The following is a 21661-nucleotide window of genomic DNA, read 5'->3' as shown; positions in this document are numbered from 1 at the left end:
ATTGATAACAGATATATAACTGCTGATAAAAGCCAAAGACTTGGAACCCTGGCCTGATGGCTTAGTTGGTTAGAGCACGATCTCCCTAAGCACAGAAATTGCTGGTTTGATCCCTGATCAAGGCACATATAGGAACATATCAATGTTCCTGTCTCTCTCTCTCTCCCTTCTTCTCTCTAAAATCAATAAATAATAATAACAATAATAATAAAGTAAAATATTTTGCATTATAATTCAATGAAAACTTGTGTAAGGAGCAGAACTGGTCAAATTTACAGCCAACTAGTTGTTCAAGGTCATCTAATGCAATGCTCTTCCCCCCCCCCCTGTATTTTTCTGAAGCCGGAAACGGGGAGAGACAGTCAGACAGACTCCTGCATGCGCCCGACTGGGATCCACCTGGCACGCCCACCAGGGGGCGACGCTCTGCCCACCAGGGGGCAATGCTCTGCCCCTCCGGGGCGTCGCTCTGTTGCGACCAGAGCCACTCTAGCGCCTGGGGCAGAGGCTGAGGAGCCATCCCCAGTGCCCGGGCCATCTTTGCTCCAGTGGAGCCTCAGCTGCAGGAGGGGAAGAGAGAGACAGAGAGGAAGGGGGGGGGTGGAGAAGCAGATGGGTGCTTCTCCTGTGTGCCCTGGCCGGGAATCGAACCCGGGACTTCTGCACGCCAGGCCGACGCTCTACCACTGAGCCAACCAGCCAGGGCCTTCTAATGCAATGCTCTTAAAGTTACCTCCTGGCAGATCTATGTGGGTGTGTTTACCTTGTTTTCTAAACAAGACAGTTTTTCAACTCTGGCTTTCTTTCTATCTTGACGTGCCTATGTCATAAATCACTAAGGACAGTGAGCTTTATTCCACTTCCTATCCCAAGATGGGGGGCATACTTGGATCAGGCCTGTTTCAGCATGCTTTCCAAAGGCAGCCCTGGAAACCTCTCATTGTCTCCAGTCCTGTGACTCCACTTGTGAGACAGGCTTTAGTCTGGCTGGGTATATAAAGTATATTTGTATATATAACTTCCTCCATAGGTAGGTCTCAGGATGCACATTTACAGAGAGGCAGGTCTTAGTCTCATTTTCAGTCTAGTTTTAGTAGGGATCCCTGCATTTTGTGAAATATTAGATACCTAACTGACCTAGTAATAAAGATGATGCTCTAATAAGATGCTCATTTGGTTCCTTTTGTCCATTTTCAGTTGGTTAGAACCTGTAGAAGATGGGCGATTGACATCCCATGGCCTTCAACACTCATAACCATAAATTCAGAAAGACTGCAAACAGCATGCTGCTTGGTGTCTGGGTTTTCTCAGGAAGATGATGACAGGCAGAGTTTGTGCCAAGTAGGCATGAGAAGACGAACAAATGAAATACAGAAGGCAAAAGCCTGGTCTTCTACTTAGATATCTAGTATCGACATCTCTATAACCTGAAGCTGCTGACTTCTGTCCCACCGCCCATCCCAGCCCCAGTTATGCAGACCTTGAGATAAAGAAAGTGGGTATTTTCCAAACGCACTCCCTAAATCACAGGGTTATACTATCTTCGCTCAGTTGATAACTCGATGCTGTGAAACATCCTCTTTTCCTCTTCCTCACTGAAAACAGACTTTGGTATATAGTTCTAAGATTGATCTAGACTCATGTTCCTTCAGTTTATGTTTCCAAAGGCTTTTTTGTGGGTTTGAAATGCTCTATACTTGTTTTGTCTTTTGCTTTACCTCCCTTTTCTAGTCTCAACCCCAGTACCTCCTTTTATTAATCAACCTCAAGAGGGGTGACTTGCAATATGTGTACGTTAGAAATCAATAATCCTCAATCTGCCAAAAATTACACACAATTAGGTCTGTGTGCATCATCATTTAAAATAAGGGATTCAGAAGTTCTTCAGGAATTATAATATCTACCTATGATGTAGATATCATATTATTACATGTAATATGCATCATGCATATATAAATATAATGCATATTATGCTATTATGTACCAGGAACAATTATTTATCTGTCTCGTTTAGTCCTAACTGGTGTGTATGTATATAATACAGTAATATATACACAATGATATACATATATGTATATATACATATATCAATAAATACATACATATAAATATATATACACACACACACACACATATATAAATAATGAGAAAAAGAATCTAATATCATTCCTGGTATACAATATACATTTACAACTATTAATACTGTCCATTGAGAATAGCAAAGATAGATATTGACAAAAATATTCAATTAGAAAAACCTGGAGAATAGATAATATAGTTTTATTTTTGTAATTAAAAATAATAGAAATTGACCTCAAATCTATCCCATGCTTGATTTATAGCTTCAATTATGCATATGACTTAATGGATGAAGACCATGTTTCATCATAGGCATAGAACATTAGGGCTGGAAAGGCCAGTGGAGACCAAACACAACTTCTTCATTTAACATATGTGCAAACTGAGATGTAGCCTGTCTAATTGGTTTCCAGAACTTTCTGGTTCTTTCCACTATATACAGATGCAAACTACCTTAATGAGATATGGATGTTTAAAAAATATGGAGCTGGTTTTTGGGCTCTTTGAATTTTTGGAAGAATGTTTTCACTTCTTTTTTTAAGGTTTATCTTATTGATTTTTAGAGAGAGAGGGAGAGAGAGACAGGACATCAATCCATTTCTGTATGTGCCCTGATGTGACCAAACAGAACTGGCAACCTCTGCGCTTTGGGACCATGCTCTATACCAGGGGTCCCCAAACTACGGCCCGCGGGCCACATGCGGCCCCCTGAGGCCATTTATCCAGCCCCCGCCGCACTTCTGGAAGAAGCACCTCTTTCATTGGTGGTCACTGAGAGGAGTACATTGACCATCACATTAGCCAAAAGCAAACCCATAGTTCCCATTGAAATACTGGTCAGTTTGTTGATTTAAATTTACTTGTTCTTTATTTTAAATATTGTATTTGTTCCCGTTTTGTTTTTTTACTTTAAAATAAGATATGTGCAGTGTGCATAGGGATTTGTTCATAGTTTTTTTTATAGTTCGGCCCTCCAACGGTCTGAGGGACAGTGAACTGGCCCCCTGTGTAAAAAGTTTGGGGACCCCTGCTCTATACCAACTGAACTATCCAACCAGGGCAGAATGTTTCCACTTTTTTTTTAAATTTTATTTATTCATTTTATAGAGGAGAGAGAGGGAGAGAGACAGAGAGAGAGAGACAGAGAGAGAGAGAGAGGAGAGAGAGGCAGGGGGGAGGAGCTGGAAGCATCAACTCCCATATGTGCCTTGACCAGGCAAGCCCAGGGTTTCGAACCGGCCACCTCAGCATTTCCAGGTTGATACTTTATCCACTGCGCCACCACAGGTCAGGCTACACTTTTAATTTGCATATTAATACTCACGCAACCAAGACTCTTTTTCCTTTTCAACAAAAAGCTATGATGTAAATAGGAACAAAGAGTTTGGAGTTGAAAACTGGCTTTGTGTATCACTAGAGTGCCCAGAATGGTGGAACCGATTCTTAGGTAAGTCATTACTAATGGTTATCCCAATGGGAGTTGATCCTGGTAAGATGATTCAGGAGCCTTCTGATATCTAACTCAGCCATGATTAAATGTTGCTTGTGAAAACTGGTGGTGATTTTTAGCTCTGATCAACTGAATACTTACAGTATATTCTGGGAAAACTGTGCTTAAGTGGCAACATTAGGAAGATGGAAGGAGGATTTCTGTATGCAATTTTCAAAATAAATTCAATAGCTTGCTTCTTTACTGGTCTAGTAATCCCATTTTGTCAGGGATCATATTATTATCACATATAATATCATTTTATCATTAAAATGGATTCTAAAATGTAAGAAAAAAAAAAGACAACACTAGGCCCTGGCTGGTTGGCTCAGTGGTAGAACATTGGCCTGGCATGTGAATGTCCTGGCTTCAATTCCTCTCAGGGCACACAGAAGAAGTGACCATCTGCTTCTTCACCGCTCCCTGCCCCTTCCTCCCTCTCTCTCTCTCTCTCTCTTCTCCTGGCTGGATTGGAGTGAGTTGGCCCCAGGCACTGAGGATGGGTCCATGGCCTCCGCCTCAGGTGCCAAGAAGAGTTTGGTTGCTGAGCAATGGAGCAACTGAGATGGGCAAAACATGGCCCACTAGTGAGCTACTGGGTGGATTCCATTTGGGGTGCATATGGGAGTCTGTCTCTCTGCCTTCCCTCCTCTCAATGAATAAACAAACAAACAACAAAACACTAGCTCAACGTCGGCCTGGCGTGCGGAAGTCCCGGGTTCGATTCCTGGCCAGGGCACACAGGAGAGGCGCCCATCTGCTTCTCCACCCCTCCCCTTCTCCTTCCTCTCTGTCTCTCTCTTCCCCTCCCGCAGCTGAGGCTCCATTGGAACAAAAGATGGCCTGGGCGCTGGGGATGGCTCCTTGGCCTCTGCCCCAGGCGCTAGAGTGGCTCTGGTGGCGACAGAGCGACGCCCCAGATGGGCAGAGCATCATCCTCTGGTGGGCGTGCCGGGTGGATCCTGGTTGGGCGCATGCGGGAGTCTGTCTGCCTGCCTCGCCGTTTCCAGCTTCAGAAAAATACAAAAACAAACAAACAAACAAACAAACAAACAAAAAAACCCAAAAAAAACCCCCACTAGCTCAAAATATACTTCCTTCAGGGAACCTCTCATGAGTAACCACACTTTTCCTAATACTGTGAACCTTTCAAATGCAATCTCAAAATACTGAATTCCACTAAAAAAATTAAAAAATATACTTGTGAGCCTTACCAGGTGGTAGTGCAGTGGATGGAGCGTCGAACTGGGATGCGAAGGACCCAGGTTCAAGACCCCGAGGTTGCCAGCTTGAGCATAGGCTCATCTGGTTTGAGCAAAAAGCTCACCAGCTTGAAGCTAACGTCGCTGGCTCGAGCAAGGGGTTACTCGGTCTGCTGAAGGTCCGCAGTCAAGGCACATATGAGAGGGCAATGAACAACTAAGGTGTTGCAACGAAAAACTAATGATTGATGCTTCTCATCTCTCTCTGTTCCTGTCTGTCTTTCCCTATCTATCCCTCTCTCTGATTCTCTCTCTCTCTGTAAAAAAAACAACTTGTGCTGTTACTTGCCTCTAAATGTCTTTATGTTTTCCCCAGTTATTTATTTAAAATCTCTGCTTATAGCAGGCAGTCCTGCATCTGGGCCTTGGCTAACTTTCTGCCTGCACGATCTTGGAATACTCAGTTTCCTCATCTGTAAAATAGGGATAAAAATGGTACTTATCCCACTGGACGGTTATGAGGGTTGAGATAACAAACGCAAAGCACTTAGCATAGAGTCTGGAACATAGTAACTGCGCATCTAACGGCTGTGATCATTATTCCTGGTCCATTTTATTTTTCCTGGAGGCAAGAAGGTATATTAGGAAGTGCTTCGGCTGTGTAGTGAATTAGTTTTGAGGCTGTCACTACTTAATGAAAAATTTAATTAACCCTTTGGGTAACTACTTCCTCATTTCCAAAACGGATATATTGTAGTGTAATAATAGCCTGTTCACCGAGTTGCTGAAAGTGCCTCTTATGTTCCTTTACTCCCAGTACATGTATAAAGCATATTCCAACATATTCCAAGGGCAAGGAAAAGCACAAGGTGTCATAGAAAGTTTCAAAATAAAATAAACGCATGTTCACCACAGGCAAGGCGAGAATCTAATAAAATCAACAGTGAATTGCTGATGCTACATGCAAATTATAGTGGGTCTCTAATATAATATATGTCCACTTATATTGTCCCCTGTGTTCAAAGAGAGCCCTTTTTCCCCCTGGTATTTTTTACAAGTCTACAGATCCTCAAAGCCCTGTAAAAACTGAAACAGTCAAAAACTATTCAGTGCCACAGCAATTAGGATAAAACCAACCTCTTCATTCTCACCGAGGGCAGCTCTCGTCGTCTAAGGGGAGATAAGCCTTAGGGCGAAATGCGGCTCAAGTTGCCTGTACGCGGATGGGGCAGAAGGGCCCCTTCCCAGCACCACCGCCGCCTCGTGCACGGCATGGAGGATTTTCCTCGAGCGCCGTGACTGACCCGAGGTGTGGCGGCGGCTCGCAGAACTCCAGTCCTCACACGGTTAAACCTCTTCCAAGGAGACCGAAGGAGGGAGGGTCCCCGCCCACGAACACCGGGAGCAGCTCGTGCCGAGGCCCCGCCCCCACCGCGGCCCGGCCTCCTCCCTCCGCGCCCCCCGCCCACCCCGGGACGACTCCGTGGCCGCACCTGCCCGCGCGCACACGCCCCCCGCGCGCCAGGCCTCACCGCTGCCGCCGGCGGACCCGGGCGCCGGGTCGCCCTGCCCAGCCCGCCCCCGCGCCCCCGCCGCTGCCCTCGGCACGCGGCCGCACCGTTCTGCCTGGGCTCGGGCCACGGCTGCCGGGGCCGCCTCACCGCCCCGCCGAGCGAGCCGGAGCGCGAGGGCGCCAGGGCCGCCGCCGCCGCCGTGGCAGTGCTCTGCGCTCCGGCTCCAGCAAGGACGCTCTCCGCCTCCTCGGCTCCGACCTCCTCAGTCCTCACTGTCCAACGCCCGCTCCCCTGAAGCACCCGGTGGCAGCATTTTCGGGTGGGGCGGGGAGGGCCCTGGAATTGGGGGAGTGGGAGTGGGCGGGGAGAAGGACCCGGAGTGGGAAAGGACTCTGCGAGGGAGTCGGTGAGAGACTATGGGGAAGGACCAGGAGCTGCTGGAGGCTGCTCGCACTGGCAATGTGGCTCTGGTGGAGAAACTCCTGTCTGGCAGGAAAGGAGGGATCCTGGGCGGTGGATCCGGACCCCTGCCCCTGTCTAATCTGCTAAGGTAAGGACAGGCACCTGCTCCGGCGTTGCCTACCTCCTTATGCATTGTGATGGGTACGTGCTGCTCTTCTTGGTAACTGCACCTGCTGGCTGCTGGCGATTCATTCTTAAATTAGGCAGGAAAACTGACAGTGTGTATGGAAAAGAGGCTTGAGCCTCCCCGTCAGATAGACGCCTTACATTCTTTGAGTGATTTTAAAATAGCCTTCCAATGCGTCAGTAGCTACTTTTCCCAGAGCTGTGGTGCAGAACTTGGACATGTATTACTCGTGTTGCTGGAAGAAAATCGGCGTTCCACCTGCATTCTATCAGTGTTTATTATATGCACTGCTCACAAAAATTAGGGGATATTTTATCACTTTGTATTCATTTTGAAATATCCCCTAATTTTTGTGAGCAGTATATATGCAGCCTCTAACCCAGCCTTATTATTATTATTTGTCTATTTAAGTGAAATTGGCAGAGAAGCTCTTGGGTGCATGCAATTAGCCTGCACAAGCCAGGGCCTTTGGTTGTTGCTACCTTCTCTTGCAGAAGGCATTTGCTTTCCTGTGGGTTATGATCCCACAAAACGAAGAAAGTGAACCTTCTGATGAGATGGCATCAGTGCACGGTGTGTGTAAAACTTGAGGCAGCCCAGTAGCTCTTTCAGTTACCTGGACATAGCTGAGTGAAAACTTAGTTATTTTATATCTCAGGATAAAGGATGCCAGAGCAGGATTGGGATGCTATATTTGGAATGTGGTAGAGGCCTTTTAATGTGAAGATGTTGCAGGTGAGACTAATATTGCTTGGAAAATCTTTCTAAGATAATATTTTAAAATTACATACACTGTATATATCAAGCTCTGTATTCAGCAAGCAGTACCTTAGAAATAGCAGGATTGAATTGCGTATTTCAAAGACTGTTAACTTAAAAGTTAAATTGATGGACAAATGAAAAATTGAGAGAGAGGAAGCCTGAAGAATATTCACTAGATAAAATTCAAGGAAAGCTCTTTAGTTTCTAAAATCATAGCTTGTCCATTTATCCTAGATATTTTGGGAGGCGTTACTCATATCTTCACCCTAAAACTCTCTTAGGCATTTCAGCTGTACTTGTAAAAAAATTTTTAAAAGCCCAAGTGATTTTCATGGTTTTACAAAGCTGTTCTGTGCTACTCTTACCAAGTGCTTAATAACAAACTTTTGGATGATAACATTGTGTTCTTTACACAGCTTTCATAATGTTGTAGTGGTCAGATGATGTAGTTAATTCCAGTCCTACCTAATAGGGTAAATGAAAACATTTGTATCACAGTGAAATGAATTTAGTTGGAAAATAATTGCTGGGATTCATCTATATTTGTTGACAGTGACATTTTACTGAAATGACAGTTCACTTCAGAACAATGAATATTTATAGGGCAGTTTTTTTTCCCAGTGGGTCTTAAAAGCACTTGTGTGTACTCCCTTGTTAAGTACTTTTTACTTGCATACACAAGTAGACAATATGTACATATTTCAGACTAAAACTCTAGTAATTACCCTTATTCATAGGTAACTTATACAAAAGCAGTTTATCTGGTTACAGTTTTAAGTTGCAGCTAAATGAAATGTTTGCCAGCATTATTATTTCAGTTATAAAAATGATTATGGCTAAAACCCATGTGTTGAAAGAGGTTTCTAAAAATAATAAATTCCTTTGGAATAACATTAAAGAATTCTTTGAGCACAGGAACAACTTCAGATAATTTCATTGAGATAAATATTATTTTTAAAAGCCTATCCATGATAGGCAAATATCAATTAAATTCTTTCTCAGTTGTGCCATTTAAAAAAAGATCAAATTTTAGGAATAAAATACCGATTATTTAATGTTTACTAACATTAAATAATCAAAATCATGACCCACAGTGTACTTCTTGAATGAGACGTTTTTCTCTTGTGCTGGTTTTATCAGAGGTAGCAGAAGTAGCCCTATAAAAATGCACATAGAAAACAAACTAAAAAGCATGTGTTCATTGGAATCATGGGAACTAAGTTGTAAAAATCAAAACCAATAACCTTTAAGCTTGCATTTGTCTATTTCACACTGAATAAACAACTAAAGCAGTGTCTTTGAAGAAAATGAGAGTTTAAATCATATTTTTTGGATGATTATTTGCATGGCATGAAATTCCTAAGAGAAGGAACAGTTTGTTTAGTTGTCACTTTATTTCATAAATGATTGATTGCCAACAGAAATGTATTAATGGACAATGGAAAATATAATGTGGTCTTTCCCCCTTCAAATCTGATGACACTTCAAAATTTTAAAATATTTTAAAATGCATTGTGGAATAGGTCTCCCCTCCTCATTTATTACTTACGTTGTATAATAACTGTTAGGTCCTGTGTTAAATGCTTACATGTAACATCATATTCAGTTCTATGTGAACCTTAAATGGTCAATCTTCATTTCTAAGATGAAGAACCAAAGAGATAGGAAGATGAAAAACTTACTTGCCCAAGGTCACGTAATTTCTACTGACAAAGATGTGAACCTTTGTGATTCAGATTTGTTCTACCCACAACTTATGTCTTATTCATTGACTGTTTTATTCTCAAAAGTTTAAGGTATATGGTTGAGATAGTCTAAGCTGAACCTCTTTTTTGCTATGAATAATTTAATTTAAAAATCCTTAATTTTTTTTCAATGAAAAAGAAGGTCTCGTGTCTGCCCTTTGAGGAATCACTAGTTAAGAATTTTTGTGAAGAAGCTTTTGCTTACATATTACCTACTAAGTGAGCAGTGGCTATGTTATGGGGAATCAGGTATACATGGCTGATACTGCAATTTTCAGCAAAGGAATGACCTTGAATAAATATAAAAATCTTTAAAAGCCTCACTGTCTTCCTCTATAAAATGGGAATAGTAATGGTACCTACCATACAGGTTGCAAGTATTAAATGAGGTGTTAAGCAATGAATGCAAAGCATTTAGCACATTGGTGATCAGCATTAGTGTTATAATTTCTCATGCATCTCTAAAGCACTGGACTCTACTTCTTTTTTTTTTAATTATTTTTTTAGTGAGAGGAGGGTAGGCAGAAAGAAACTCTTGCATGCTCCCAGACCGGCATCCACCTGTCAAGCCCTCTAGGGGTGATGCTCTGCCCATCTGGGGCCCTTGCTCTGTTGCAACCAGAACCATTTTTTTAAGCGCCTGAGGCAGAGGTCATGGAGCCATCCTCGGCATCCGGGGCCAACTTGCTGTAATCGAGCCTTGGCTACAGGAGGGGAAGAGAAGAGAGAGAGAGAGAGAGAGAGAAGCAAGAGGGGGAGGGGTGGAGAAGCAGATGAGCGATTCTCCTGTGTGCCCTGACTGGGAATCAAACCCAGGACTTCCATATGTCAGGCTGATGCTCTACCACGGAGCCAACCAGCCAGGGCTTGGACTCTACTTCTTACGACCTTAATGGCTATGGACTTACTTCATATTGGACTGGGAGTAAATTTCTGTAGTAAGTTTTCTATCAGAGTCACAGAATCACCTGACCTGTGGTTCGCAGTGGATAGAACATCGACCTGGAAGGCTGAGGTCGCCGGTTCCAAGCCCTGGGCTTACTCAGTCAGAGCACATATGAGAAGCAACTACTATGCGTTGATGCTTCCTGCTCCTGCCCCCACCTTTCTCTATCCTCTCTCTAAATCAGTAGATTAAAAAAAAAAAAGGAATCACAATCTTCAGATAGAATGAGGCCTTTTAATTCAATGTCTCACCTAGAGAAATTACCTCTAACATACCTTTGCCAGTTAGTTACTCTGGCCTTGTTAAATGCTCCACTAACTGGATCCATTCCATTTTTGACAGCTTTAATTATTTTTAAAAATTCTTTTTATTGAGTTGAAATCCACCTTCCTTTAATTTCCAGCAATTGGTATTAGTTTGGCCAATATAAAGTAGTTCATCTATCTACCAGGACAATTCTTCAGATACATGCATTTAACTGTATTGTTTTCTTATTAATTTATGGTTTTTTTCATGGAACTACCATTATTTCCATCAACTTTTGTCATGTGGCATTACAGGTTAAGTGAACTTAGATTTTCATACTTTGCTCTATTTTTCCTTCTTTGTATATTCTCAACTTTTGCAATGACTCTTAAAGTGGCGTGAGCAGAAAGGAACACCGTGCACCAGCTGTCATTTGATCGGTGTAGAATATACCAAGACTTGATGTGCTGTTGAATTAAAAAATAAAAACAAAAAACAGGTCACAAAATAGCATTCATAGTATGATACTATTTTTTTTTTTAAGAAAAATAAGTGTGTGTGATACCATACTAATACCAATTTATAATGTGCATTAAGAAGTCTGGAATGGGCCCTGGCCGGTTGGCTCAGTGGTAGAGTGTCGGCCTGGCGTGCGGAAGTCCCGGGTTCGATTCCCAGCCAGGGCACACAGGAGAGGCGCCCATCTGCTTCTCCACCCCTCCCCCCTCCTTCCTCTCTGTCTCTCTCTTCCCCTCCCGCAGCTGAGGCTCCATTGGAGCAAAAGATGGCCCGGGCACTGGGGATGGCTCCTTGGCCTCTGCCCCAGGCGCTAGAGTGGCTCTGGTCTCAACAGAGTGATGCCCCGGATGGGCAGAGCGTCCCCCCTGGTGGGTGTGCCAGGTGGATACCGGTCGGGCGCATGCGGGAGTCTGTCTGACTGCCTCTCCGTTTCCAGCTTCAGAAAAATACAAAAAAAAAAAAAAAGTCTGAAATGATAAACACCAAAATGTAAATTATATTCATCTTTGAGTGGTGGAACCATGGGCGATCATCATTTTCTTCTTGCTTATGTATATTTTCCAGTATTCTACAATGAATATAGATTATGCAAACAAAAATAAAACAGCAGCTACTTAAAACAGGATACAATGAAATTATCCCATTATTATCATTGATCTGCGACCTACCTTAATACAGGTCAAGTTTCTCTAAGCTGTACAATGGCATTGGTTCACAATGAGCAGATACTCAAAACTTCCAGGTATTTTTCTTTTTCGATGACTTGTGGAGCCATGGTTCCCCTATCTGGTACTTATAAAAGTGTTGCTTGAAGTTAAATTATTCCTATTATATTTGCTTGTTTTAGCCTGTACAGAGGACCCTTGGGTTATGACATAGTTCTGTTCCTACAACAGTGATGTAACCCAAATTTTGGTGTGAGTTGAAACATACACTAGCCTAAGTCACTTACCTATTCTAACACAGTTGTAAAATCATAATTTAGAACATAAAAACACAAGCCAAAGAAAAAGAATATTGTGTATTCTTTCACTGTGCGCAACCAAACTAGCTTGCCCACGTAGTCTGTAAGTATGACGTTTGTGTCTAAGCTGAAACACGTCTCAGTTTTTTAAAGTTTTTATGGGAGTGAGCATTGTTAACTTGAAATGTCATCTGTTGAGACTGTCGTAACCCAAAGACCACCTGTATTTATAATCTGTCTAGATCTTGGTGACTCTTGTTTGATTCTATCTTCCAGCGTATTCACTCCTCTCCTCTGCATTATCTGTAGACTTAATAAGCATGTTTTCTCTAACTGGAATTCGATACACCATGATATATCTCTAAAGAACCTCTCTTCAGCTTAGTATAAATTCAAAAGTAGCAATCTTTTCGCATGGTATTTCTACTAACACTAAAGCCACTTAATAGAACTATCAGCTACTTCTTTCCAGTATACCTGTGAGAGTATTATGGAGTGTTTTACCCACTACTTTTCTAAATTCATGAAATTCATGCTATAATCTGTTTATGGCATTCCTTTGATCTACTCCTTTAGTAGTAAGTCTACAAATTCCACCCACATTAGGCTACTTTATTATAGCTTGGTAGTGAACTGTTGATGATGCCTAATATGGATGCATCTAATTTTTCTGGGTCTGGATACTTACACTCGTTTGAACCAGCCATCTCTCACAATCTCTGCCTGTTTGGAGCTTCAATAATCTCCTAACATTATTTGTTTATGTAGTGGAAATCATTCTCACTAGGGAAGATAGAAGGAAAATAGAAATTGGGAAGATGCAGATTCTTGGCAGTGTTCAATGTCACAGGAAATTCTCTTGTGGTCTAAAACCATCCACAGTTTTTCCTGTCACTGTCAGAGCTCAAGGTTACATTAGCTGCCACAGCAGTGCACTTGTTCACCTCCCTTCTTGTTTTCAAACTTAGCTGGAAAGCACATTAGCATTTCCCCAGGACAAGTATATACAATTTTATTGTTTTTATGAGTGTTTGTTTTCAGTTACCCCCCCCCCCCACCGCCTTTTGTCCTGAAGGACTCTGAGCTCATCAGAGCTCATCAGAGTACTGAAACTGAGTTGCCTCCCTCCTTTTTCTTCGTCCATAATACATGTGAAATTTTGTTTTTTTTAACGTATCTTTTGAGACAGCTGTAAAACCCCTTCAAGTCTCTTCCTTTGCTGCAGCTGCCTCTTGATCCAAATAAAAATAATACCCATTTAAAATGTACATTAAATTATTTTTAGTGTGTCTAAATTAAGAGTTATTTGTATTTTAATAAAGCAATGAAAAGTGTGTTAATGCCTCAAATTTACTTGATTTTCTTAAGGCCTCAAAGAGCTGAGCACCATATAAAGTGCATTTAGTAAATTCTTGTTAAATACAATGAATTCAATTCTCAAGTTCCGTATGTGGAAAACTAGATCAGTAAGTGGAGGAACAATAACCTTCTGGTCACCAAAGACATAAACCAGAGAGTTTACACATTTTTTCCCATATTCAGAATTTGGTTCATGAAGTTTTTGTTGATGGGTAAAAAGAGGTAAAAGGCAACTCATAAGCATTGTAATTTTCACAACTATTTGGATAATTGTGGTTATTGGGACTCTGATATAAGATACTCACTTCCAGGGTAACTGCATTGGTTAAATGGAATAAATCACAAATAGAGCAGTTAAACTGCATGAAAATGTTGTATCTATAAAAATAGTCAACTTGCAAGTGGGTTATCTATTTTAGATAGTAATGATGTTTGAAAGGGTGATTGCACCATTATGTTCAGGGAGCTGTGTCTGCCAGCGTGAACGGTGCCAGCTGCGTGATAGGGAGTAGGGAGAGAGGACAGGGAATTTGGTATTGACCTCGTTCTCTACTAAGCAGGGTTTTCAGCTCCCTCTTCAAAACGGTGGGGCTGATGTGTAGCAGGGAATTAGGACAACCAGCCAGTGACTACTACACATCTTGTCCGTTTCTTACGTGGCCCAATATCTCATGTGTCTCATTGGTTTCTCACAATTGATGGAGGGTAGAGCAGGTCTTCACTGACATTTATGCACAAGTCAGTAGTGTGCCTACTGACTTGAGCAATTTAACTTCTCAGGTGATAGTAAACACAATTTGATTAGTTCAGCTGCATGCTGAAATAGTTTGCTTAATTATGCATTTGAGGTAATTTTGGAAAATTCAAGGATCCTGTTTTAGAACATTCTTTCTAAGTATTGAACTAGAAATGGAAGCTATCGTTCAGATCAAGGATTAAAAAAGACCGATTTCAACCTTCAGAACCTGAAGGTATTTAACATTTAATGCATTTTAGTCTGCCTTTGGTTTCCATTTTGAACATATTGCAGCAGAGTTTTAGTTAATTAAAATATGATGAATTTTGGTTATTCATCATATGTTGATACAAGAGAATACTTTCTATTGGAAAGATCAGGAATTTACACAGATGATTCACCTGTGTCCCAGCTCTCTCTTCTGTGTGTGATGGCACAGTCCTGTAAACCATATGGCAGGCGGAGGCACAACGCCAGGTACAAACCCAGTGAGTTTTCCTGTGTGACACAGCTACAGGAACTCTTCTTAGAATCCCGTTATCTTCCTTCCCATCCGTAGGACAGCGAGTGATCGCTCCCATTTGTGTTAAACCTGGGCGAGGATTGAAATTGTGGGATTTATTTTATAGGCCGTCTTCATGCATCTGTCTGAACATCGAACTTGGATTCAGCTGGGCTGTGGAGTGATTTGGGTTCCATTGTGTTGTGAGAGCAGCTTTATTTAGAGTGGTTCATTACTTCTAGTTAAGCGAACTGAAACAATCGGCCTAGACTTGTCACCATTCTTTGGTCAAATCCTACCAAATCTTGAGTGATAGATGTGAGCATAAACAGCCAACCTCATTTCTTTCTGCCTGCTTGATAATTTAGTCCCCACACCATGTTTCCTTTGACTCTTCCTGCCCAAATCTTTTTCTAGAAAGAAAGCCCTTCTCCATTCTGATCACTACAAGTTTACCTTGGCTCTCATTTCTGTGCCAACTGCCCCTCTCCTACAGGGAAGCATTTTTTTGTGTGAAGAGAGAGCCGGAATGGGCTATGTAGTGAGGAGCCGATTAAGAACAACTCCTTTACCATTGAGTTCACAGAGTTTGCTGTTATCATCTCTAGTTTTCCTGCCCCCCTCATGGTTTATTCCTCATGGACTCAGTCTGTTTCTTTCCAGTTTTCCGCCACCACCAAAAACTACTTGTGGTAGCTGACAGTTAATTCATACTGCAGAGTGATGGATTGGTAAATGTGTTTAAAATAAAAAAATAAAGAGGAAACAAAACTGTAGGCTGAAACAGTAGCATTTTGGAACTCTTGTAGTAGAGCTGACGGAGTGGATTTTGCCAGATTTGCGGGAGGGAGTTGGATGAAGGTGGTCATTTGTTCTTCCTTCTTATTGGAGGCATGAGAAGTGGGATAACATTGCACCGGTGCTGGAAAAGCCTTTTCATTTTGCTACTTAGTCTTTTGATTGGGTGTCTGTTATATACCCATCTTAGATGTCAGCATACAGCATGTTGTTTGCCTGTTTCCAGAGGTTATTCCTTACATGTAATTGTATACAAGCTTTGATATATAATATGGCTTGAGAGTCAAATTCTTTTAAATGCATTTTCTTGCTATTTAAAAAAATTCATATTGCAAGTTGACTTCAGTATCTGGATTATTCTATAAACTTATGTTTCACTTTACAAGGGAGGCATTTGAAATTCTGACCCCTGGATCCCAATTAACATTCTTTCATATCCAAGTTTTCTTTCTTTTTCTTTTGCCTTAATTACTATTTAGTCACTTTGAGTCTGTGTTTGATACCTCTAGTCACTAATCTGCATCTGAAATGTTTTATGTATCATATAAATATACTAAATATAGTATCTGGTTTTGAATGTTCTGAAAAACTGCTGTACTGACTTACAGAATTATCTCCGGTTTGTATAGCTATTTTACTGCTAGTTTGGAGCCATGAGAGTGAGTGGGCGTGTGTTTAGGGGAGCAGTGGGATTATGCAGAGACACTCGTTGGCATGTCAGTGCCTGCAGTGGCGTAGCCCAGGAAAGAGCTGCTTCCAGTTGGCTTGCTTTGGCTAGCGACCAGAGTGGTCTGTCACTTTGAAAGTAGATAGAAGGACTAGGAACAATGGTAAAACTATTTTCTACAAGTTTTTTCACTGCTATGTTTCATGCTGTGTAGTAAGACCAAAACTTGCTAATCAGTGTACCAACTACTATCCAACTAACCAAAGCCAGTCAGGATTTTTCTAGGTAACCTAAGAACAGTGATAACAAAGAATGATTACTGTTTATTTTAACAAGCATTTATTGAGTACCTTGTGGATTCTAAAATTGAATCAGATCATCTATACCTACCACCCAATACTTGTAGAATAATTGGATAGACATTGTCAACAAAGAGTTATGATACACTGTAGCATAGGAAGCAGATTTGAGTTGAGGGGGTGAACACACAGTGCAATATACAGATGATGTATATTATAGAACTGTACACCTGACACTTATTAACCAATGTCACCCCAATAAATTAAAAAATATATTGTGATATATGCCGTATGTTACAGGAACACAAGAAGTGAGAAGGAGACACCCTTAATTCTATCTGGGAGGATAGTCAGGGGAAACTTCAGAGAGGAGGTGATTCTTGAATCTTCTGAGATGAATAGCTTACCAGGATGGCAATATGGGGGAAGGGCATTTCAGCCTGACACACTGTCAAAGCGTGGGTGGCGTAAGGAGGATATCAACATGGAGGAAGCTACGGAAGTGGACAGGATTGGTTACAAACAGCGTTTATCAAGCGCTAAATATATGTACCTATGATAACAGAACTCAAGTTTTTCTCTATTGAAGAAGGAAATGACAAATACAGAAATGGAGAAACTAAAGTGAACCCTACCTGTGGAGTTGGACTGGAGTTATACGAATCATTGTTTTCAATAAATATATAGATATATAAATGTGTGTATTTTTGTGTGTGAATATATTGTTTTCACGAATACTCAAACTAGTACCCAAAAATGTGCCTTTAATTTCCATTTTTCAAGAAAAGGAACAATGGTTTCTTGAAGAAATGACTGATCTAGGACCGAGGCTGAGAAAGACACCGAAGGCAAGGAGACGCCCATAGAATGACTCTGCGAAGCCAGCCTGAAGTGGCCTGGACTGGCAAAGTCTGGGGCAGTTTAATATCACAACTAAAAATAAAGAATGGGATATTCAAATAGTTTAAATGCACCTCTCCACAAAATAGCTATTACAAAGGGGAAACAGTAATTGTATATGAAGCCTGATAGACACTGTCATAAGCAGGTGATTCAAGTGAGCCTTGTGAGCAACAGGACAAACCTCCTTCACAGACACACTCTTGCGCTTTTCTGTCTTTGACCACTTCGGCCAGAGTCCATCTCCAGAGGGATGCCCTTATTATTCTGCTTGCGGTCTAACCCCCTGCCCTGGGTCGCCCTCGCATGTGGCTGCCCTCTTCACCCTGTTTGGACTCTGATACCCCACGACTGGATGTTCTCCTCTGCCACCACCAGGTGGATACCCTTGTCACCCTCCTTGGGCTCTGTCTCTCTCATGTCATTCACCCCTCTGTGGGGATGCCCTCTCCCACTTGCTTAAGCTCTGACACCCCACACTCAGCTGCCCCTAATCTGGGTACTGTCCTGCCCTGGCTTGGCCTCTCTCTCTTCACACTTCCCTCCAGTGTGGATGCCCACCTTTCTCTGCCTTACTTAGTGGACCTAGGGATGGGATTGCTCAGGAAGAGGAGGGAAATAGAAAGGAACAGAGAGTGAAAGAGGAAGTAGAAGAGGAGAGTAATATTCTCTTATATTTATCTAATGGTGATGATGATGATGATGATGATGATGATGATGAAGAATCATTTCTCCAAACCAGCCATGCCCGCACCCTTGTGTTGGGCAATTAAGTATTCTAGGTGGCATGGAGATTAGGACCAAAGATTGGGGATTGTGGGGCAGTTCTTCTGGATACTTTCTCCTTGCATTTTGGGGAAGACATGATGGTCATTTGATAGGCTGGTCAGCACTTTGCATTTTTTAGAATGAGCTTTTTCTTTCATGTCCATTGTCGTGGACGTGTAGTAGGCCCCTAGATTGACTGAAAGACAGGAAATCTATATAGTTTTTTGCTGTTTAGCCGAAAGTCTTTATCATAATTGTCAGCGAAGTGCCTTCTCCAGAATTTCCGTAAGATGATGATAGTGCAAAGGAAGAAGTAATAAAAGCCCTGAGATAGTAACTGTCACTCACAGAGGGGGTTGAGTGTGCAGAATTTGATAGAGAGAAGGTTTTCAGCAATAGGTTTTTCTAGTTATATGATATTCCCACTCTGATTTTTAAAATGTCACAAAAACATTATGTCAGGAACTCACCCAAGTGTATTTTAAAATATGGCAAATCTGCACAAATCTTATAAAAATCATTATTGGTCCAAATGAACCAGGACAGTAATTTATACTGGGAATCTCCCAGACTTTAAGTTACTACTAAGAATAATTTCTAGAAACAAATCCAAACAAAGTAATGTCCAGGAAGCTCTTTTTATTTTAATTTTTATTAATTTTAATTTATTGTGTTTACATGGATTCAAGTGTCCCACTGAATATAACTCCTTCACCCCCCTACCCCTGTGTCCCTTTTTATACCCCCAGGAAGCTCTTAATAAGCATTTGATATAGCTGAAAATGCCCTTTTTATTTGCAAAAATTGGGAAAACATGGTTTGGGAGCATTGTAAATATAATCCATGGAAGTTATATCCTGTACTTTCAAAGACCATTCGGCTTGTCAGGCCACGCTGGAGAAGAAATAAGCAGCAGGCAGCACGGTCAGTTGCTGCCGTCCTTCTCTAGGTCCAGGAAAACAAGCTCAATGGGAAGATTACAAAACTTTTGGTTTTACTACCTAAGAAGGGAATGAAGCGGGCTTGGATTTAGACACCGTGCTTTCTGTACGGCGTACAGTCTGAGGATCTACAGAGGGCACGGTTCCTCCTCTTTTCTTACCTTCTTACCTTTTCTTTTCATCATCGGCACCTCTAGTGATAACATATGACCTTCTCATAGTATTTTTTTTTTAAATTATTTTATTTATTCATTTTTAGAGAGGAGAGAGAGAGAGAGAGAGACAGAGACAGAGAGAGAGAGAAGGGGGAGGAGCTGGAAGCATCCACTCCCAGATGTGCCTTGACCAGGCAAGCCCAGGGTTTCGAACCTGCGACCTCAGCATTTCCAGGTCGACGCTTTATCCACTGCGCCACCACAGGTCAGGCTCATAGTATTTCTTTTTGTGTCTTGCTTTCTAGTTTTATGGAACCCCTCGGCTTTCATAGAAATGGTGCTTAAACTTTGCAGTTGTGGTCGTCATTAGCAGAACAAGGGATTGCACAGTGTCTGTCAGCCCATTCCCCATTGCCTTCAAAATCCTTCCAAAGGGATTGGCAGGTGCTGTGTTCTCAGAAATGTAATCCATGTGTTGTTTTTTTGATAGAAAGGAATCGAGGAAAAGAGTACAAGGTTCATGTCTAAAGTGATGCTCTGTGGAAGTCTTGCTTGCTTGCTCACTCTTTACAGGGAAATGGGTTTTTTTTGTTGTTGTTTTTTTTTATTTTTATTTTTATTTTTTATTTTTTTATAATTTTATTTTTTTAATGGGGTGACATCAATAAATCAGGATACATATATTCAAAGATAACAAGTCCAGGTTATCTTGTCGTTCAATTATGTTGCATACCCACCACCCAAAGTCAGATTGTCCTCCGTCACCCTCTATCTTGTTCTCTCTGTGCCCCTCCCCCTCCCCCTTTCCCTCTCCCATTCCCCCCTCCCCCCGTAACCACCACACTCTTATCAATGTCTCTTAGTTTCACTATTATGTCCCACCTACGTATGGAATAATACAGTTCCTGTTTTTTTCTGATTTACTTATTTCGCTTCGTATCATGTTATCAAGATCCCACCATTTTGCTGTAAATGTTCCGATGTCATAATTTCTTATGGCTGAGTAGTATTCCATAGTGTATATGTGCCACATCTTTTTTATCCAGTCATCTATTGATGGGCTTTTTGGTTGTTTCCATGTCCTGGCCACTGTGAACAATGCTGCAATAAACATGGGGCTGCATGTGTCTTTACGTATCAATGTTTCTGAGTTTTGGGGATATATACCCAGTAGAGGAATTGCTGGGTCATAAGGTAGTTCTATTTTCAGTTTTTTGAGGAACCACCATACTTTCTTCCATAATGGTTGTACTACTTTACATTCCCACCAACAGTGGATGAGGGTTCCTTTTTCTCCACAGCATCTCCAACATTTGCTATTACCTGACTTGCTAATAACAGCTAATCGAACAGGTGTGAGGTGGTATCTCATTGCCGTTTTGATTTGCATTTCTCTAATAGCTAAAGAAGATGAGCATCTTTTCATATATCTGTTGGCCATTTGTATTTCTTCCTGGGAGAAGTGTCTATTCATATCCTCTTCCCATTTTTTTATTGGATTGTTTGTTTGTTTGTTGTTGAGTTTTATGAGTTCGTTGTATATTTTGGATATTAAGCCCTTATCTGAGCTGTTGTTTGAAAATATCATTTCCCATTTAGTTGGCTTTCTGTTTATTTTGTTATCAGTTTCTCTTGCTGAGCAAAAACTTCTTAGTCTGATGTAGTCCCATTCATTAATTTTTGCCTTCACTTCTCTTGCCATTGGAGTCAAATTCATAAAATGCTCTTTAAAACCCAGGTCCATGAGTTGAGTACCTATGTCTTCTTCTATGTACTTAATTGTTTCAGGTCTTATGTTTAGATCTTTGATCCATTTTGAGTTAATTTTTGTACAGGGGGAGAGACTGTAGTCCAGTTTCATTCTTTTGCATGTGGCTTTCCAGTTTTCCCAGCACCATTTATTGAAGAGGCTTTCTTTTCTCCATTGTGTGTTGTTGGCCCCTTTATCAAAAATTATTTGACTATATATATGTGGTTTTATTTCTGGACTTTCTATTCTGTTCCATTGGTCTGAGTGTCTATTTTTCTGCCAATACCATGCTGTTTTGATTGTCGTGGCCCTATAATAGAGTTTGAAGTCAGGTATTGTTATGCCCCCAGCTTCATTCTTTTTCTTTAGGATTGCTTTGGCTATTCAGGGTTTTTTATAGTTCCATATAAATCTGATGATTTTTTGCTCTATTTCTTTAAAAAATGTCATTGGAAGTTTGATGGGAATTGCATTAAATTTGTATATTGCGTTGGGTAATATAGCCATCTTGATTATATTTATTCTTCCTAGCCAAGAACAAGGTATATTCTTCCATCTCATTATATCTTTTTCAATTTCCCTTAACAATGGTTTATAGTTTTCATTATGTAAGTCCTTTACATTCTTTGTTATGTTTATTCCTAAGTATTTTATTTTTTTTGTTGCAATCGTGAAGGGGATTATTCTTCTGAGTTCCTTCTCAGTTGTTTCATTGTTGGCATATAGAAAGG

At 41.2% G+C, this 21661-nt stretch overlaps 1 protein-coding gene across 5 annotated transcripts in view; it reads left to right on the top strand.

The window, feature by feature from the left end:
- The first annotated feature begins 6356 nt into the window (after positions 1 to 6356).
- ANKS1B (ankyrin repeat and sterile alpha motif domain containing 1B) overlaps positions 6357 to 21661 on the top strand; it is a 1089048-nt gene continuing 1073743 nt past the window's right edge. For all 5 annotated transcript variants that reach the window (XM_066262341.1, XM_066262329.1, XM_066262320.1 and 2 more), the window contains exon 1: positions 6357 to 6834. In XM_066262341.1, coding sequence (XP_066118438.1) covers positions 6701 to 6834 — 134 coding nt within the window. In that variant the 5' untranslated portion in view covers positions 6357 to 6700. The remainder of the gene's footprint in view (positions 6835 to 21661) is intronic.

Source organism: Saccopteryx bilineata, chromosome 1 (assembly GCF_036850765.1).
Source record: "Saccopteryx bilineata isolate mSacBil1 chromosome 1, mSacBil1_pri_phased_curated, whole genome shotgun sequence".
Classification (NCBI taxonomy): Eukaryota; Metazoa; Chordata; class Mammalia; order Chiroptera; family Emballonuridae; genus Saccopteryx; species Saccopteryx bilineata.
Note: the sequence above shows the minus strand (reverse complement) of the source record. Positions and strands in the feature narration are given on the sequence as shown.